Here is a 17106-nt window from a genome sequence, read left to right as displayed (position 1 = left end):
CACAATATTGTTTTTTTTCTTCTTTGATATATTTTTTTAGGCACGGCCAAACCAACTCGTCAGGCTTTATCGCCACCATTCGCCCTGGATTGTGATCTTCACAGAATGCTATTTCCTGGTTGCTAGCTAAAATTATAATAAGCTGTTTTCGAATACCCATACTAACATACTGTATACTACATACTATTTGTTCATTTTAGTATAATGTAAACAAACGGTATCGTTTCAGTTGAGAGTACTAGCGCATCGCCTGTCTACCAGAAGCGGATAACGTTGCTATGCAACCTATTGCTAGCTGGTTAGCATAACAAATTACTAGCTAAACATCTTACGATTTCGGGTGTGTTTGTAAATTCAATCTGGGGTGCCAGAGTGTGCTCTGGGCATTCATAAATCCAGAGTGTTTACAGGGTTGATCTGATCGTTCAACGGCAGTCAAGCACTCAAGCTAACTGGCTAACATTGGCTAGCTACGTGTTCTCGCTCTGACCATTTTACTCCCCCTTGCAGAGCTGATTAGACTGTTTTCGTGTTATCCAGAGCATAGATGACTGTAACTGTGTTGCTGTCAACAATTCCATTACTCTTTGACACCGCCATATACAACCTGTGTTGAGTGTTTGTAAATTCATCAGTTATTCTGCTGAGAGCGCTCTGATATCGGAGTAGATAGCCAGAATTAACAGTCTATTGAAACGAACAAAGACTATACCACTTAGCTAAGAATGATGTGAATAATCATGCCAATAAACATTGGGTAGTTAGACAGCAGATAGTTAATATACTGCCTGGCAAGTTCGATGTATTAGGTTACCGTACACAAATTGTCAGCCAACGTAACTTAACTTATTTGAAAAGTCATTACTTTATTACAGTTATCAACATTTTGTTAACATTTGTAATAATTAGTTAAAGCAATGAATTTGTATCCGCTCTCATTGAACTTCGCCTGCATATTTTACACCATTTTCTTAAAATCTGAAAACGTTGTGAAGCCACTCCCATTTTCTGAAGATTTGCAATATGGGCCCTAAAAGCACAGAAATAGTGTCCACTGAATGAATACTTCGTATTTTGGCGAATTTAGTACGACATCCGGGAACCTTTGGCATACTAACTTGGCATACTAACTAATATCCATACTATGACCAAAAAGTATACTATATACTTAATTCACGTCACTAATAGTGCGGTTAGTATGAGTATTCGAACACAGCTATAGATTCCCTTTTTTTCAGTTTATGTGACAAAACAAGCTAGTGTAGAGAATCATTGTACCATCTAAACCGCTGAGAAAAAATATTTTCCAGAACCACAAATATTGCATTATCAGCTGTTTGAAGCTGGTGTGCAAAACGAAAGTAAAACTGGAAGCAAAAAAATAGCGCACATAGAACCGATCTACCGCTTCTTAGACTTGCTTTCAATGAGACAGATAGATAGATCTATAACTAATAGTTCTTTGTGTATTTGGTTGGGTCGCCCAAAAAGTTACATATTGCAGCTTTAAAACTAGAATTCTTAAATTCTACATCCCTTTTGGACTTAAAAATGAATGATATATACCCATTGTTTATTGAACAATTTAACTTGTAAATGCCTCATGAGATGTCTTACCACATGATAACCCAAAATATAAACTTGTTTTCTTCTAATGTTTGTAAACAATACAAATGTATAGCCTTAAAACATGGTTAAAACTATAATTTTGATATGGATGGTCAGTCCTTACATCGATAGCTATGTCTATGAAGAGTGGTTACATTTCTCCAGCCCCACCCCTCAGCTTTTTACCAAAAAGGGTCAAGGAACCTTTGGTTATTGTTTCTTCTACTGATTGCATCATTAAGAACACCCCTTTTCAAAAAAAAAATTGTCAAAGACTCCAACCACTCGAGTCACAGACTGTTCTCTCTGCTATTGCACGGCAAGCAGTAACGATGCACCAAGTCTGGAACCAACAGGACTCTGAACTAGAGGTCAACCGATTAATCGGAATGGCCACCCATTAGATAAAATACGGAATGGTTCCATATTTCACTGAAAGAATAAACTTTTTGTTTTTGAGATGATAGTTTCCCGGATTCGACCATATTAATGACCTAAGGCTCGTATTTCTGTGTGATATTATGTTATAATTAAGTCTGATTTGATAGAGCAGTCTGACTGAGCGATGGTAGGCAGCAGCAGGCTCGTAAGCGTTCATTTAAACAGTACTTTTGTGCTTTTGCCAGCAGCTCTTCGCTGTGCTTCAAGCATTGCGCTGTTTATGACTTCAAGCCTATCAACTCCCGAGATTAGGCTGGTGTAACCAATGTGAAATGGCTAGCTAGTTAGCTGGGGGTACGCTAATAGCTTTTCAAATGTCACTCACTCTGAGACTTGGGGTAGTTGTTCCCCTTGCTCTGCAAGGGCCGCGGCTCTTGTGGAGCGATGGGTAACGATGCTTTGAGAGTGGCTGTTGTTGAAGTGTTCCTGTTTCGAGCCCAGGTAGGAGTGAGGAGAGGGACGGAAGCTATAATGTTAAACTGGCAATACTAAAGTCCCTATAAGAACATCCAATAGTCAAAGGTATATGAAATACAAATTGTAGTGAGAAATTGTCCTATAATTCCTATAATAACTACAACCTAAAACTTCTTATCTGGGAATATTGAAGACTCATGTTAAAAGGAACCACCAGCTTTCATATGTTGTCATGTTCTGAGCAAGGAACTTAAATGTTAGTTTTCTTACATGGCACATATTGCACTTTTACTTTCTTCTCCAAAACGTTGTTTTTGCATTATTTAAACCAAATTGAACATGTATCATTATTTATTTGAGGCTAAATTGATTTTATTGATGTATTATATTAAGTTAAAATAAGTGCTCATTCATTATTGTTGTAATTATCATTATTACAAATACAAAAAAATAAAAAAAAATCGCCCGATTAATCGGTATCGGCTTTTTTTTGGGGTCCTCCAATAATCGGTATTTGCGTTGAAAAATCATAATCGGTCGACCTCTACTCTGAACAGCTTCTATGCCCAAGACTGGTAAATAGTTAGCTAAATAGTTAACAAGTACCTGCATTGACTCCTTTTTGCTCAAACTTATTTTGACTCATCACATACGTTGCTACTGTTAACAATCTGTCAGTTTATTCCTAGTTATATGTACATATCTACCTCAATTGGGGCGGCAGGTAGCCTAGTGGTTAGAGGGTTGAGCCAGTAACCGAAAGGTTGCTAGAGCGAATCCCTGAGCTGACTTTGTAAAAATCTGTTGTTTAAAATATATATATATATATATATATATATATATATTTCATCTTTATTTAACCGGGTAGGCTAGTTGAGAACAAGTTCTCATTTGCAACTGCGACCTGGCCGAGATAAAGCATAGCAATTGTACACAAACAACAGAGTTACACATGGAATAAACAAAACATAGTCAATAATACAGTAGAACAAAAGAAAACAAAAAGTCTATATACAGTGAGTGCAGATGAGGTAAGATAAGGGAGTTAAGGCAATAAATAGGCCATGGTGGCGAAGTAATTATAATTTTGCAATTTCACACTGGAATGGTAGATGTGCAGAAGATGAATGTGCAAGTAGAGATACTGGAGTGCAAAGGACCAAGATAAATAAATAAATACTGTATGGGGATTAGGTAGGTAGATAGATGGGCTGTTTACAGATGGGCTATGTACAGGTGCAGTGATCTGTGAGCTGCTCTGTCAGCTGGTGCTTAAAGCTAGTGAGGGAGATTTGAGTCTCCAGCTTCAGAGATTTTTGCAGTTAGTTCCAGTCATTGGCAGCAGAGAACTGGAAGGAAAGATGACCTAAGCAGGAATTGGCTTTGGGGGTGACCAGTGAGATATACCTGCTGGAGCGTGTTCTACGAGTGGGTGCTGATATGGTGACCAGTGAGCTGGTGAGCGGGGCTTTACGTAGCAGAGACTTGACCTGTAGCCAGTGGGTTTGGCGACGAGTATGAAGCGAAGGCCAACCAACGAGAGAGTACAGGTCACAATGGTGGGTAGTGTATGGGGCTTTGGTGACAAAACAGATGGCACTGTGATAGACTGCATCCAGTTTGTTGAGTAGAGTGTTGGAGGCTATTTTATAGATGACATCACCAAATTCAAGGATCATTAGGATGGTCAGTTTTATGAGGGTATGTTTGGCAGCAAAGGTGAAGGATGCTTTGTTGCGATATAGGAAGCCAATTCTAGATTTCATTTTGGATTGGAGATGCTTAATGTGAGTCTGGAAGAAGAGTTTACAGTCTAACCAGACACCTAGGTATTTGTAGTTGTCCACGTAAGTCAGAGCCGTCCAGAGTAGTGATGTTGGACTGGTGCTAACAGGGATCGGTTGAATAGCATGCATTTAGTTTTACTTGAGTTTAAGAGCAGTCGTTCTGCCCCTGAACAAGGCAGTTAACCCACTGTTCCTAGGCTGTCATTGTAAATAACACTTGTTAACTGACTTGCCTTTTTAAATAAATAATTACCTTGTACTCACAGGAGGTTGGTGGCACCTTAATTTGGGAGGTCAGGCTCGTTGTAATCGCTTGAGCCAAATAAGTGGAATGGTTTCCACGGTTTCCATGTGTTTGATGCCATTCCATTGACTCCATGCAAGGCATTATTATGAGCCAACCTGTGTGTGCTAACCTTATGCAACTTCCCAAATACAGAAATCATCTCTGTAGGATGCATACAGGGATGATTTCTGTATTTTTAAAACTTGATTGCTGACAAGCAAAATATTTTTAGACTATGTCAACAATGGACTAATGAAACAAATACCCAAATATTGTTTTGGGGTGGAATTTTCCTTTAAATTAAGACCAAATAGACAATTTTCACTTTGTGGCTGTGGAATCTGTACAGATTGGAGGCCCAGCAATCTACGGTTCATTCGTTCATTCAGTTTCTCACCACTCTCTAATGGTCATGGCTAGAAGGGATACAGTTTGTCAAATTAACCTCAAACATTTTTAGCTAACCCTAACCCTTTTCCTAACCTTAGCCCAATTCTCCTAACCTAGTATTTTAATTTTCCTAACCTGCTGCATAAATTCTCCTAACCTGCTATGAAAAGACTGATCTGACAAAAGCTGTATCCCATCTAGTTAAAATCCTCTCTCACCTGCTGGCTTGTACAGCTGTTTGTTTGAATTCAAATGAACTTAATTGACTGAATATTTGAAGCTGTTTGAAATGAACATTCAATTTTATTTAGTCATAAACAGCAAAAAGAGTGTTGACCACAGATGACTTCCAACACTGTAAAACAAAAATCAAGATAAATTAGCTAAATAGATGAAAAAATATCTTCATTATTAAACATTTACATTTTGGTCACGCAATAGGTTGTATTTGTTTTATGGACCTGCCGATACTCAAGAGAAATTTGAAAGTCAAACATTGTTTTCCATTTTTGTTTTGACAATATCTTCATGCTGTAAATCACTGAAATTGTTCTCTTTTAATCCCCAGAAAGTCCAGTGCATTGCCTGCAAGCAGTTTGTCCTGAAAAGGAAAAGCAAACACATGAAAATTCATAAACCATCATGCTCCCTCTCTTATTCTTTTATCACAGACACTTTTTGCAAGAGAAAGAAAGCACATTCAGTGTGTTACCTTACCTTTAAACCACCATCAAACTCCTTTATGGACTCTATTAATGTTCCTGGCTGCAGCTCACCCAGTGGGAATGGATAGTCTGTTCCTAACATCACCTTATCCTATGGAAGAAAATAAGATCTGAGACCGTAATAAACTCTGCTGTAAACTCTACCATTACAAACTCCAAACCTTCAAGCCTTTTAAATGACTTAGTAATGAGAAATATCATTTGTCTAGATCAGTGAAGATAACTACATTGGCCATTTAGAAATTAGACTCATCACTGTATACCTTTCCAATCACATCAATAAGTAGCTTGAGGGCGATGGGGTCATGCACTAAGGAGTCAGTGTAGAATGAGCCCAGGTATTTCCGTGGGTTGACTTTGTTATCCACAGCACAGAGGTCAGGTCGGACCTGGAACCCATGTTCAATTCGACCAATAGTGAACGGGAAAGAACCCCCTTATGGAAAAAACGTTGCTTCACACGTCAATCTTTCAAGGGTGATTCTTGGATTCTCCTAGCTCACACTTTTACTGTTTATGAATGTAAATTATTTGTTCCTCTATATATTGTAAATTACCTCCATGAGCAAAGCAGACCTTCAACTTGGGAAATCTCTCAAAGACACCTCCGAAGATCATTGAGCAAATGGCCATGGTAGTCTCAGATGGCATACCTGTACAAAAAAAAAAAAAAATGTACTCATTTGTGACAACGTCATCCAGATAGGCTGTGACACGGCATTTGATTGATCAGAACAGAGCTGTCTTTACCCTTATCACTCACCCACTAACCAGGGGAGCCAGTACTTGGCCATCCTCCCATCGATCTGCATGTCCCATGGGTGTACAAACAAGGAACAGCTCAGTTCCTCAGCAGCCTATAGAAAAGGGGGAATATCACTCATGATTTTCATAATCAACATCATTACACAGTCATGATGAATTGATACTCGAACATCAAATGTGTCTAGTTCCACTAATATCCGGTCCACAAACTATCTTATGTTTAGTCTAGAAAGAGCAAGAGTATGATTTTCAGTAGTGTTTCTATCTGGCTTTGTAACACTATAGCTGGAATATCACTAGGAATATAGCGGCCCATTTAAATAAAGCAATTCACTTATATGGCTCTTACAGCATAGATTGGGTAGAGTTCGGGGGCGTTAAGATCCCAGGTGTTAATGTGGGAGCCGATCTGGACACCAGGGAAGCCCAGCTGCCTAACACAACGCTTCATCTCCAGCACAGCCAGGTCAGGAGCCTGCATGGGCAGGGTACCCAGCCCCACGAAGCGTCGGGGGTGGAGCGCCACTGTCTTAGCCAGGTCGTCATTCAGGATCCCACACAGGTCCAGGGTGTCATGAGGTTTGGCCTGTCACAACAGGGAAGTGAACCCAACACAACCAAAGCCTTAGTAATACATTGGCAGCTATGTTTACAGAGAAGTAAAAACATCAAAGTCTTAGAAAAGGGAGAAGTGATGTAAAAAAACAAAAACATGTCAGAGTTAAAAGTAAGGATTTGTAAAAAATAAATAAATTGCATTGTAACTTAAAAAAATACCATAATATATCTGGCACTAATAGTGGAATGATAGTGCTTCACAGTATTACTTACCCAACAGTGTTTATGATTGGCTGTAACATTAGTTTGTGGATGTCCATCACCTATTTCGTATGATAAATTGCGAATTATAATTTGTATGATATTGTCAGACATATGTGTATAGGTGGCAGGGAAGTCAGGTGCAGGAGAGTCAAACGGAGTGTAAAATGGAGTCTTTTAATAATGTCCTCGTAACATGCTCCATAACACTAAATAGGAAAAGGAGCATAAACAAATATGAGTACGAAGACCCGTCGCGCACCTATACAACAAAAACACTACACTGACGATAAACAATCTCTGACAAAGACATGAAGGGATACAGAGGGTTAAATACACAACAGGTAATGAATGGGATTGAAAACAGGTGTGTGGGAAGACAAGACAAAACCAATGGAAAATGAAAAATGGATCAATGATGGCTAGAAGACCGGTGACGTCGAACGCCGAGCACCGCCCGAACAAGGAGAGGCAACGACTTCGACAGAAGTCGTGTCAGATATTTTATATGTTATATGTTACGAATTTGCAAAATGTACAATATATTACAAATTTGAAAAACTTTCAATATGTTACAAATGTGCAAAACCTATGATAAGTTCCAAATTCTAGCTAGGTGGCTAGGTGGCCAACATCATTAGCTAGGCTAGGGGTTAGGGTTAAGGTTAGGACTAAGTTTAGGAGTTAAGTTAAATGGTTAAGTTTAGCGTTAGAGGAAGGCTTAGCTAAAAGAGTTAAGGTTAGCGTTAGGTGAAGGGTTAAGGTTAGCTAACATGAAAAAGTTGCTAATAAGGTCAAATGCTAAAGTTGTCCATGATGATATTTGACCTCACAACCTTTGGGTTGCTAGACATTCCAGTTATCTGCCCACCCATCCACCCCAACCTAAGTAACCCTCTGTCTTATGTAACCATACCAAACGTAACATATCGTACCAATGGGAATGTCTTGGATTCATGTACAGAATAAAACTGTATGTTTGTTTTACTCCATGTGTAACTCTGTGTCGTTGTATGTGTCGAACTGCTTTGCTTTATCCTGGCCAGGTCGCAATTGTAAATGAGAACTTGTTCTCAACTTGCCTACCTGGTTAAATAAAGGTGAAATAAAATAAAAATAAATAAAAAAACAAAATGCTCGGAGACCAGATTGGTGAGAAAACAAGCACTGAATAGTGTAGGGAATCATTGTACCATCTAAATCCTTGTGAAATATCTTTCAATAACAAAAAATATTGTTTTTACAGCTGTTTGAAGCAGGTGGACCAAAACCAAACGCTTCAAAAAGCCTTTTTGGTCCCCCAGCTTCAAACAGCGGTGAAAACTATATTTTTTGGTACAACGATTCCCTACAATATTCAGTGCTTGTTTTCTCACATAAACTGAAATTGAGAAAACAGTGTAGAATTGTAGCAACAAAGGAATGAGTGATTTCCACTAGATATCACAGCCACAAAGCCAGAACAGATTTCACAGTTTGACAACAGATGCTGCTCTGGCGGGAGAAATCAATAGGCGAGTTTCACAGCCAATCACAACACTGGCGGGTAAGTAATGCCGCATTCAAAACAACCTGGAACTCTGAGAAATAGGAGGTCAAATCATGACGTCAGTGATCTTCAGGTTGGAATTCTGAGTGGAAGCTAGTTTTTTCCAGAGTTCCCAGTTGTTTTGAACGCGCTGAGTTCAGAAGTCGGGGATTTCCGAGTTCCCATTTCCGAGATCCCAGTTGTTTTGAACGTGGCATAATAGTGTGAAACTATTAGCGCCAGATATATTATGTACATTTTCTGAAATATCCTATGTGAAGCACCTTTAACAAAAATCTGCTGTTTATTTTTTCCCCTTGCAGACAGACTTACCCAGTAGTTAAACATGACAGGCACTGTGGACAAGGCTTGGACCGTCACCCCTAAAGTAGAGCATCATCATCATCATCAAAACCCACAACATTACAATACAGACTTACTTTACAGGCAACATGAATGACTCTGCCGGCTTCAAAATATGCTGCCAAGAGGATTTTGACATGTGGATGATATTGGATATTTATGTATATACCATGTGCATCCATGTCCCGAATCCTTGCATCTGCATCCCAACAGTTCTCCTGGATCACACGGAACAACTTCCCGTCTTTCATCATTTTTGCTTCCCCCTAAAATATGGATTGGCACAAAACTCCAGAGAATGAAGGACACTTGATTTGTTATTTTTTTGGTTTCTATGCCTTCCATTGTCTTCATTACTTCATGCCTACAATTTCTGTTTGATGAGCAAGATGATGTGCCACTAGAGATTCTGGGTTCGAGTCCAGGCTCTGTTGCAGCCGGCTGCGACCGGGCGACCCATAGGGCGGTGCACAATTGGCTCAGCATCGTCCGGGTTAGGGGAAGGTTTGGCCGGGATCGATGTCCTTGACTCATTGTGCACTAGTGACTCCTGTGGCGGGCTGGGTGCAGTGCATGCTGACACAGTCCACAGGTGTACGGTGTTTTCTCCGACACATTGGTGCGGCTGGCTTCCGGGTTAAGTGGGCGGAGGATGCACGGCTCTCTACCTTTGCCTCTCTCGATTCCGTACGGGAGTTGCAGCGATGAGACAAGACTGTAACTACCAATTGTGGAGAAAAAGGGGTAATAAACAATAGAAAAGAAAAAAACAAGAACACTTTTATGTCATATAAGAAGCAAATCACTCAAGAGGAATTGAAATGTGTATGTGTAATCAGCCACCTGATGGCAGCAAAGAGAAACATTTGGAAACTAGAAAGGGAGTTGAAAATGTCTCATTGGCTATTACTTTACATTCAGGTGTCAACACACACAACAGCAAGTACTCACACACACACATAAACTGTGTTTACAAGCAGCCCAAGTCTGATCACTAATTGATCATTTAATCAATCCGATTAGCTCTGAAAAAGATCTGATGTGAAAAGATCTGATGTGATTGGTCAATTGGACCAATTAGGATAACAAATACTTCAACACAGTCATAGTGACACACAGGTATTGCTGGACCCAGTGGGTGTCAGTGTCTGTATGAAATCTTACTGTGCTACCCACTCACTACCCACAGGTGGCGCCAAGAGGGAGGGTTGGCTTTGTGTTAGCCTCGCCGAGAAACAGGCTTCGAGGCATGACAACGATGTGATTTTTGAGGTATGGCAACACTAGACTAGCTTTGTGTGAATGAGATCTTGTAGAGAGCCCAGGAGAGCCTGAGTAGAGGGCTGGCCTGCTCATTAGGCAGGATTAGGTGGTCGCCTACAGCCACAGATTGACACGGGTGGAATTTTCTGAGCTAAACTGACCATGATGCACCTCCAACAATACATAAAACCTCACATAATTCTGGCCAAAATCAACAACAATTTCTCTCAACCAGTGGTATATGGGTTTTTTAGGGGAGCATTGATGCCACGCTGTGATAAGCAGTGCCCACTTTGTCAAAGGCAGTGAGGCAAAATATTTATCTTGTCCATTCTCAACGTGCCTCTCCAGGGTCTTCTTGGAGAGACATATCGCTGCAGCGCCCTACCAACATTCCGTCAAGAAAAATAATGTAACATAAATCATGTAGCAGATATAGCACATGGTAGAAAAGAGTATGTGGAGATACAATGTAATGAGACGGACACTTTTTACATCATGCAGGTTTCTCCGACCAAATAGCCGAACCTAAATGATGCCCGATCAAATAAAAAATGTGCTGACATGTTAACAAACAACATATCCTAAAAACAGGACACGTCAAAGTAAAATGGACAATATGGGATGGACAATCAGGCTACTCAACTTCTGTCCAGGAGTTTCATCCCGAGAGCTAAAATATGATGTGGTTTCAAGTTTGTATCCTTACATTTTTTTACAAGCTGATCATAGCGAAAAATAAAATAATTTAGCATTTCTCACTGGGTAAACACATTGCAAATAGGCTCAGGATAACTCCTCCTGATAAAGTTGGGTAGCTGATATTCAGAGCTTAAATAGCCAAACTGATTACCGTAGTGTGGAATCAGGACCAATCAAACCAATTCACATTTTATTTTTCACTTGCGCACGAAAACAACAGGTGTAGACATTACAGTGAAATGCTTACTGACAAGCCCTTTAATCAACAATGCAGTTTTAAGACAAATAAGTGTTAAGAAAGTTTTTACAAAAAAAACAGAAGAAAAAATATATATATTGAAAAAATAAAAATAAAGAAGAAAAATAGAAAAATAACAATAACTAAGGATCATTAACAAAATAACAGTAGCAAGGCTATATACAGGGGGTACCGGGTCAGAGTCAATGTGCAGGGCACAGGTCAGTCGAAGTAATTGAAGTAATATGTACATGTAGGTAGAGGTAAAGTGACTGCATGGATAATAAACAGAGAGTAACAGCAGCGTAAAAATGGGGGTGGAGTGGGGGTGACAATCCAAATAGTCCGGGTAGCCATTTGATGACCTGTTCAGGAGTCTTATGACTTGGCGGAAAAAGCTGTTAAGAAGCCTTTTAGACCTAGAATTGGTGCTCCGGTATCGCTTGCCGTGCGATAGCAGAGGGAACAGTCTATGACTAGGGTGGCTGGAGACTTTGGCAATTTTAAGGGCTTTCCTCTGACACGCCTGGTATAGAGGCCCTGGATGGCAGGAAGCTTGGCCCCAGTGATTTTTCTGGGCCGTACGCACTACCCTCTGTAATGCCTTGTGGTCGGAGGCTGAGCAGTTGCCATACCAGGCAGTGATGCAACCAGTCATAAAGCTCTCGATGGTGCAGCTGTAGAACTTTTTGAGGATCAGAGGACCCATGCCAAATCTTTTCCGTCTCCTGAGGGGGGATAGGGGTTCTTGTGCCCTCTTCACGACTGTCTTGGTGTGTTTGGACCATGATAGTTTGTTGGTGATGATTTGCCAAATGGAGGGCGAGGGAGAGCTTTGTATGCGTCTCTGTATGTGGAGTAAAGATGGACTAAAGTTTATTTTTCTCTGGCTGCACATGTATCATGCTGGTAGAAATGAGGTAGAACAGATTGAAGTTTCCCTGCATTAAAGTCCCCTGCCACTAGGATCGCCGCCTCTGGATGAGAATTTTCTTGTTTGTTTATGGACTTATACAGCTCGTTGAGTGTCGTTTTAGTGCCAGCATCAGTTTGTGGTGGTAAATAGACAGCTATGAAAAATATAGATTAAAATTATTTTGGTAAATTGTGTGGTCTACAGCTTATCATGAGATACTCTACCTCAGGTGAGCAAAACCTTGAGATTTCCTTAATATTAGATTTCGTGCAACAGCTGTTATTTATAAATAGACACAGACTGCCACCCCTTGTCTTACTGGGGACAGCTGATTTATCTTGGACCAAAAACCCAGAGAGCAGTACATTATCCATGTAGTCGTTCAGCCACGACTCTGTGAAACATAAGATATTACCATTTTTAATGTCCAGTTTGTAGGATAGTCTTGATTGGATCTGATTCATTTTATTATCCAATGATTGTACGTTGGCTAATAGGACTGATAGTAAAGGCAGATTACTCACTTGCCGTCAGATCCTTACAAGGCACCCCGACCTAAGTCCCAGATATGTTTGTCTCTTCTTCATGCGAATGACAGGGATTTGAGCCTCATCGGTGTCTGAAGTAAATCCTTCGCGTCCGACTCGTTAAAGAAAAAATCTTTGTCCAGTACGAGGTGAATAATCACTGTCCTGATATCCAGAAGCTCTTTTTGGTCATAAGAGATGGTGGCAGAAACATAAGTTACAAATGACGTGAAAAAACACACACAATACCACAATTGGTTGGGAGCCTGTAAAACGGCAGCCGTCACCTCCTGCGCCATCTTCTCTATCCGGTCTGGACCAGCCTTGATCCATAATAAAGCCAATGCAAAAGTATTTTTTTTTTTTACAAACGGAGGGCCTACCACATGGATGGGCATTCATAAAATTCCATTGAGGGCTAACATGGTAGGCCACACACCAGTAAGCACGGGCCGACGTCTTTGGACCGGCATTCTTTTTTGTGTGTTTTGCAAATGGTAGGCCTACCACATATATGGGCATTCTTAAAATTCAATTTCAGGCGACACTGTAGGCTATACCTCAATAAGCACGGGCTGACGCATTCTGGACATCATTTGTTGGTCCTGTCCGGACGGCCTTGATTTCCATGTCCACGGACGTTGGTTTTTGGTACGATCCGACCCAAATCTGAACATATCATAGACGTCTTTGTTTGGTTCAGATTTTGTCCGGTCTGGACCAGCCTTGTTTTGTCCCAAACATAGACGTCTATAAATTACAGCTATTTAATTTTCTTTCAGAACTAAAAATGAACCTGATTTCAACGTCTGAAAAATACATATTTTCAACTTTCATTCAGAACTGAAAATGTATCTGATTTCGACATCTGGAAAATACATCTTTTCACTTTTAATTCTGATTGAAATTAAACCTAATTTCAACATCTGGAAAAGTACGTATTTTAGAAGTCTTTTCAACATAAGGTTTCTTACTGGTACTATTCTGGTAGGGGAGCCAATGTTTTTGAATGGCCAGGACCAGCCCTGCCTGTGTAGTAGCATTGCAGGTAACTGCTGTATGTGGCATTATCACATCTCATGGATCATGGGCAGGCAAGCTCTCATAACAAGGAGTTAGATCACATTTCAATTCAGTGAGAACAATGTACACCACATATACAAATGGCAAGTACACTACAGCTCCATTCAACTTTGAAAGCTTGCTGATACATGGACTAATTGGGCTGTATGCTTGATACACGGACAAATTAGGCTGTATGCTTGATACACGGACAAATTAGGCTGTATGCTTGATACACGGACTAAATAGGCTGTATGCTTGATACACGGACTAAATAGGCTGTATGCTTGATACACGGACAAATTAGGCTGTATGCTTGATACACGGACTAATTAGGCTGTATGCTTGATACACGGACTAATTAGGCTGTATGCTTGATACACGGACTAATTAGGCTGTATGCTTGATACACGGACTAATTAGGCAGTATGCTGTATAACGTGAAATCTGTTGCTAAAGTCTGTAATTAATGATGCATCAAGTAAAACTTTAATTTCCGTTATGCTGTAGAATGTGCACATTTGATCAGTATATGGAAAGGTAAACGAAAACATATTCTTTAACATTAAATGTTTTTTTCCCCTTTTTTTCTATTGTGTTATTGAATGTATGTTTGTTAATTCCATGTGTAACTCTGTGTTGTTGTTTGTGTCGCACTGCTTTGCTTTATCTTGGCCAGGTTGCAGCTGTAAATGAGAAGTTGTTCTCAACTGGCCTACCTGGTTAAATAAAGGTGAAATTTAAAAAAAGATATATATATATTGTACTGTACTGTTGAGCAACCTAACTTGAGACTCACCTTGCAGTGATGGTGAAGCTGGATAAATCCATCATATCCATATCTCTAAAGAACAAATAAAACTGTCATTAGAGTGGGTTTATGCCATCATGATAATGAATAATTAAGTGTTTTGCTAAGCATAGGACATTTTGAATTTCCTGATGTTATTTTAAAACATTCACAAAGTCATATCTCATGGCTCCCGTGTATCGAAAGCTATAACTTTCATTGCTTGTCATTATGCACTTTGGGGTTCTGCTTGTACGCAAAGTAGGCCTGCAGGGATCAAAAACAGACCAGCCAATGTCATAAGCCATTTTGATTGGAGTAAATTACCTATGAACCACTTTCACAACAAATGGGAACAGAGACAGAAAGGGAGGAATCGGGACGCAATCGACACCATCCCATTTCAGTCCAGTGATATGCATACGGATGAACCCTGAAACAGCCCAAAATGTGTAATAATATCCATCCCATAGGATCAACATCCTCCTCAATTTAGACTGAAGATAGCTTCCCCTTATGAATGCTAAGTGGGTTACATGTCCTTGAACTTGCCACGAACCCCAATGCAATTCCTCTATGTTTGAATACAGTTACATTTCCTCCATCCATCTCAACAGTGTTAGAATGCTTGTGGGATCAGGTAGCCTAGCTAGTGTTGGGCCAGTAACTGACAGGATGCTGGTTCAAATCCCTGAGCCGACTAGGTGAAAAATCTGCCTTGAGCAAGGCACTTAAACCTAATTGCTCTGGATAAGAGTGTATGCTACATGACAAACATGTTGCTGTTGTTTTATGTAGGAGTGGCATGGGTCTTGAACAGGTTGCAGCCGTTTATCTGTTCCTAAGAATAATAGGTCTAACTTCAATATGGAATGGAATGGGATTTGTTCACTCATTTATTCAATGAGTCCACAGGTTGGTGCAAAATGCACAGGGCAGAATACATGATATCTCTAATGCAGCCATGTTGTTTAACAACACTGTTGTAAACATGCCTGTATAATAAACTAGGAGTGGCATGGGTCAATATTTTATTTTATTTTTTTTTTATTTTTTTTTAACCTTTATTTAACTAGGCAAGTCAGTTAATTAATAACAAATTCTTATTTTCAATGATGGCCTAGGAACAGTGGGTTAAGTGCTTTGTTCAGGTGCAGAACGACAGATTTTTACTTTGTCACCTCGGAGATTCAATCTTGCAACCTTTCGGTTACTAGTCCAATGCTCCAATATGATGCAATTGGCGTCATGTTGACTATCAGGGTGGCCGGGCCTCTGTCCTGACCGACTCCTGTTGCTCTCTGTGGCTTTCTCACCCCCACAAATAAACATTTGTTCCCAGGATAAAACATGGTGTTTGTTCCAAGTGGCTCCCTATATAGGGCACTACTTTTGATTTGGACATAGTGAATGTTGGGAACTTGGGACACACACATGAACAATCATTAGCTAAGGTCAGGCCTATTGACAAAAAGACAGCCTTTAAAGGACTGGGTCACTGCCAAGCATTGATTAATGTTTAACAAGTCAGTGCAGAGGGGTGGTAAAACTTCTCACAGGATTTCCTTACTGGCTGCATAGAAAATATAAAACCATTTCTTCAGAGTTCTCGATGATATTCTTGTTAGTTTCAAATTTACAGTCTTCATCAAGGACTTTGGCATTCTGACAAACACAGTTATAACATGTTACTTAAGTCATTTGAGTTTATTATGCTAAAATAAATTGATTCTGTTTATTGTTTATTGTTTAGCAATGTGTGGTGGGTGTCATAGGCCTTCATGATTTTGCTCTAAAACTAACGATACGTTTTTTTGCCAGATGTGAGGACTCAGTAAAAAAAAACACAAAAAAAACACAATTAGATAACCAGATGTATTGATTGAGACAAGATATAACTTCTAGATCCACTACAGCCTGTGCAGTGCCAAGCAGTGAGCCCATTCGGCAATGTGCGCGACTGTGCATAATGGCATTATGTAAATCAAACGTCAGGTGGACTATTAATAATGCACCACGTACCAGGCACAAGAAGTCGCCTGATAGATTACATCCTTTCTATTCATTTATTATTATTTTTAAAGTTGTCAATGCATCTTGTAAAGTAGTATGGTATCACATAGCCTACCTCTTTCAGATTGGGCCATTCCTTGGGTAAAATGTGATTATGAATATCAATCTTCATCCTGATTAATCTACTACGACAAGTGTTTTTCATACAATTCGCCTGATGTGAGACAGGTAGTAAACGGTGTCTATCATGATCATTGAGCAAGGTTATTCTCCGCCCTACTGCCCTGCCCCCTAACACCCCAGTGAAAAGCAGGTGAATGACTGACAGGGCATAGTCTCTTCTCACAGACACCGTGCCAGAGACACGGGCGGACTGGGACAGGAAATCGGCATTTCTAACACACTGGATCATTTTTTCCCTGAGACCTCCATTATTAGCCAGATATTGTTGATTTTGAGGGAAAAA

The 17106-nt window shown here is 40.0% G+C and overlaps 1 protein-coding gene across 2 annotated transcripts; it reads right to left on the bottom strand.

The window, feature by feature from the left end:
* Positions 1 to 5212: 5212 nt before the first annotated feature.
* acmsd (aminocarboxymuconate semialdehyde decarboxylase) lies at positions 5213 to 16911 on the bottom strand. Of its 2 annotated transcripts, XM_064976823.1 has the most exons (10): positions 16756 to 16910; positions 14637 to 14681; positions 9299 to 9395; positions 9100 to 9149; positions 6769 to 7005; positions 6418 to 6511; positions 6212 to 6307; positions 5918 to 6090; positions 5647 to 5745; positions 5213 to 5530 (listed from the first exon to the last, which is right to left on the bottom strand). In XM_064976823.1, exons 1-10 carry the CDS (start codon positions 16843 to 16845, stop codon positions 5468 to 5470), a joined length of 1044 nt encoding a protein of 347 aa, XP_064832895.1. In that variant the 5' UTR covers positions 16846 to 16910; the 3' UTR covers positions 5213 to 5467. The 2 variants fall into 2 exon arrangements, with proteins under 2 accessions (XP_064832895.1, XP_064832896.1); XM_064976824.1 differs by lacking the exons at positions 9100 to 9149; positions 9299 to 9395 and having other exon boundaries at positions 16756 to 16911.
* Positions 16912 to 17106: the final 195 nt, after the last annotated feature.

This window comes from Oncorhynchus masou, chromosome 10, assembly GCF_036934945.1.
Source record: "Oncorhynchus masou masou isolate Uvic2021 chromosome 10, UVic_Omas_1.1, whole genome shotgun sequence".
NCBI lineage: Eukaryota > Metazoa > Chordata > Actinopteri > Salmoniformes > Salmonidae > Oncorhynchus > Oncorhynchus masou.
This window is presented reverse-complemented; position numbering and strand designations above follow the sequence as displayed.

Bases quoted from the DNA above. Each gene is read 5' to 3' on its own strand.
- acmsd (XM_064976823.1), bottom strand. From the start codon at position 16,845: ATGAAAAACACTTGTCGTAGTAGATTAATCAGGATGAAGATTGATATT. The intron at 7,006-9,099 runs GTAAGTCTGTCT...CTGTTGTGACAG, and splicing joins CTGTCATGTTTAACTACTGG to GCCAAACCTCATGACACCCT. The intron at 6,308-6,417 runs GTGAGTGATAAG...TTTTTTGTACAG, and splicing joins CTGGCTCCCCTGGTTAGTGG to GTATGCCATCTGAGACTACC.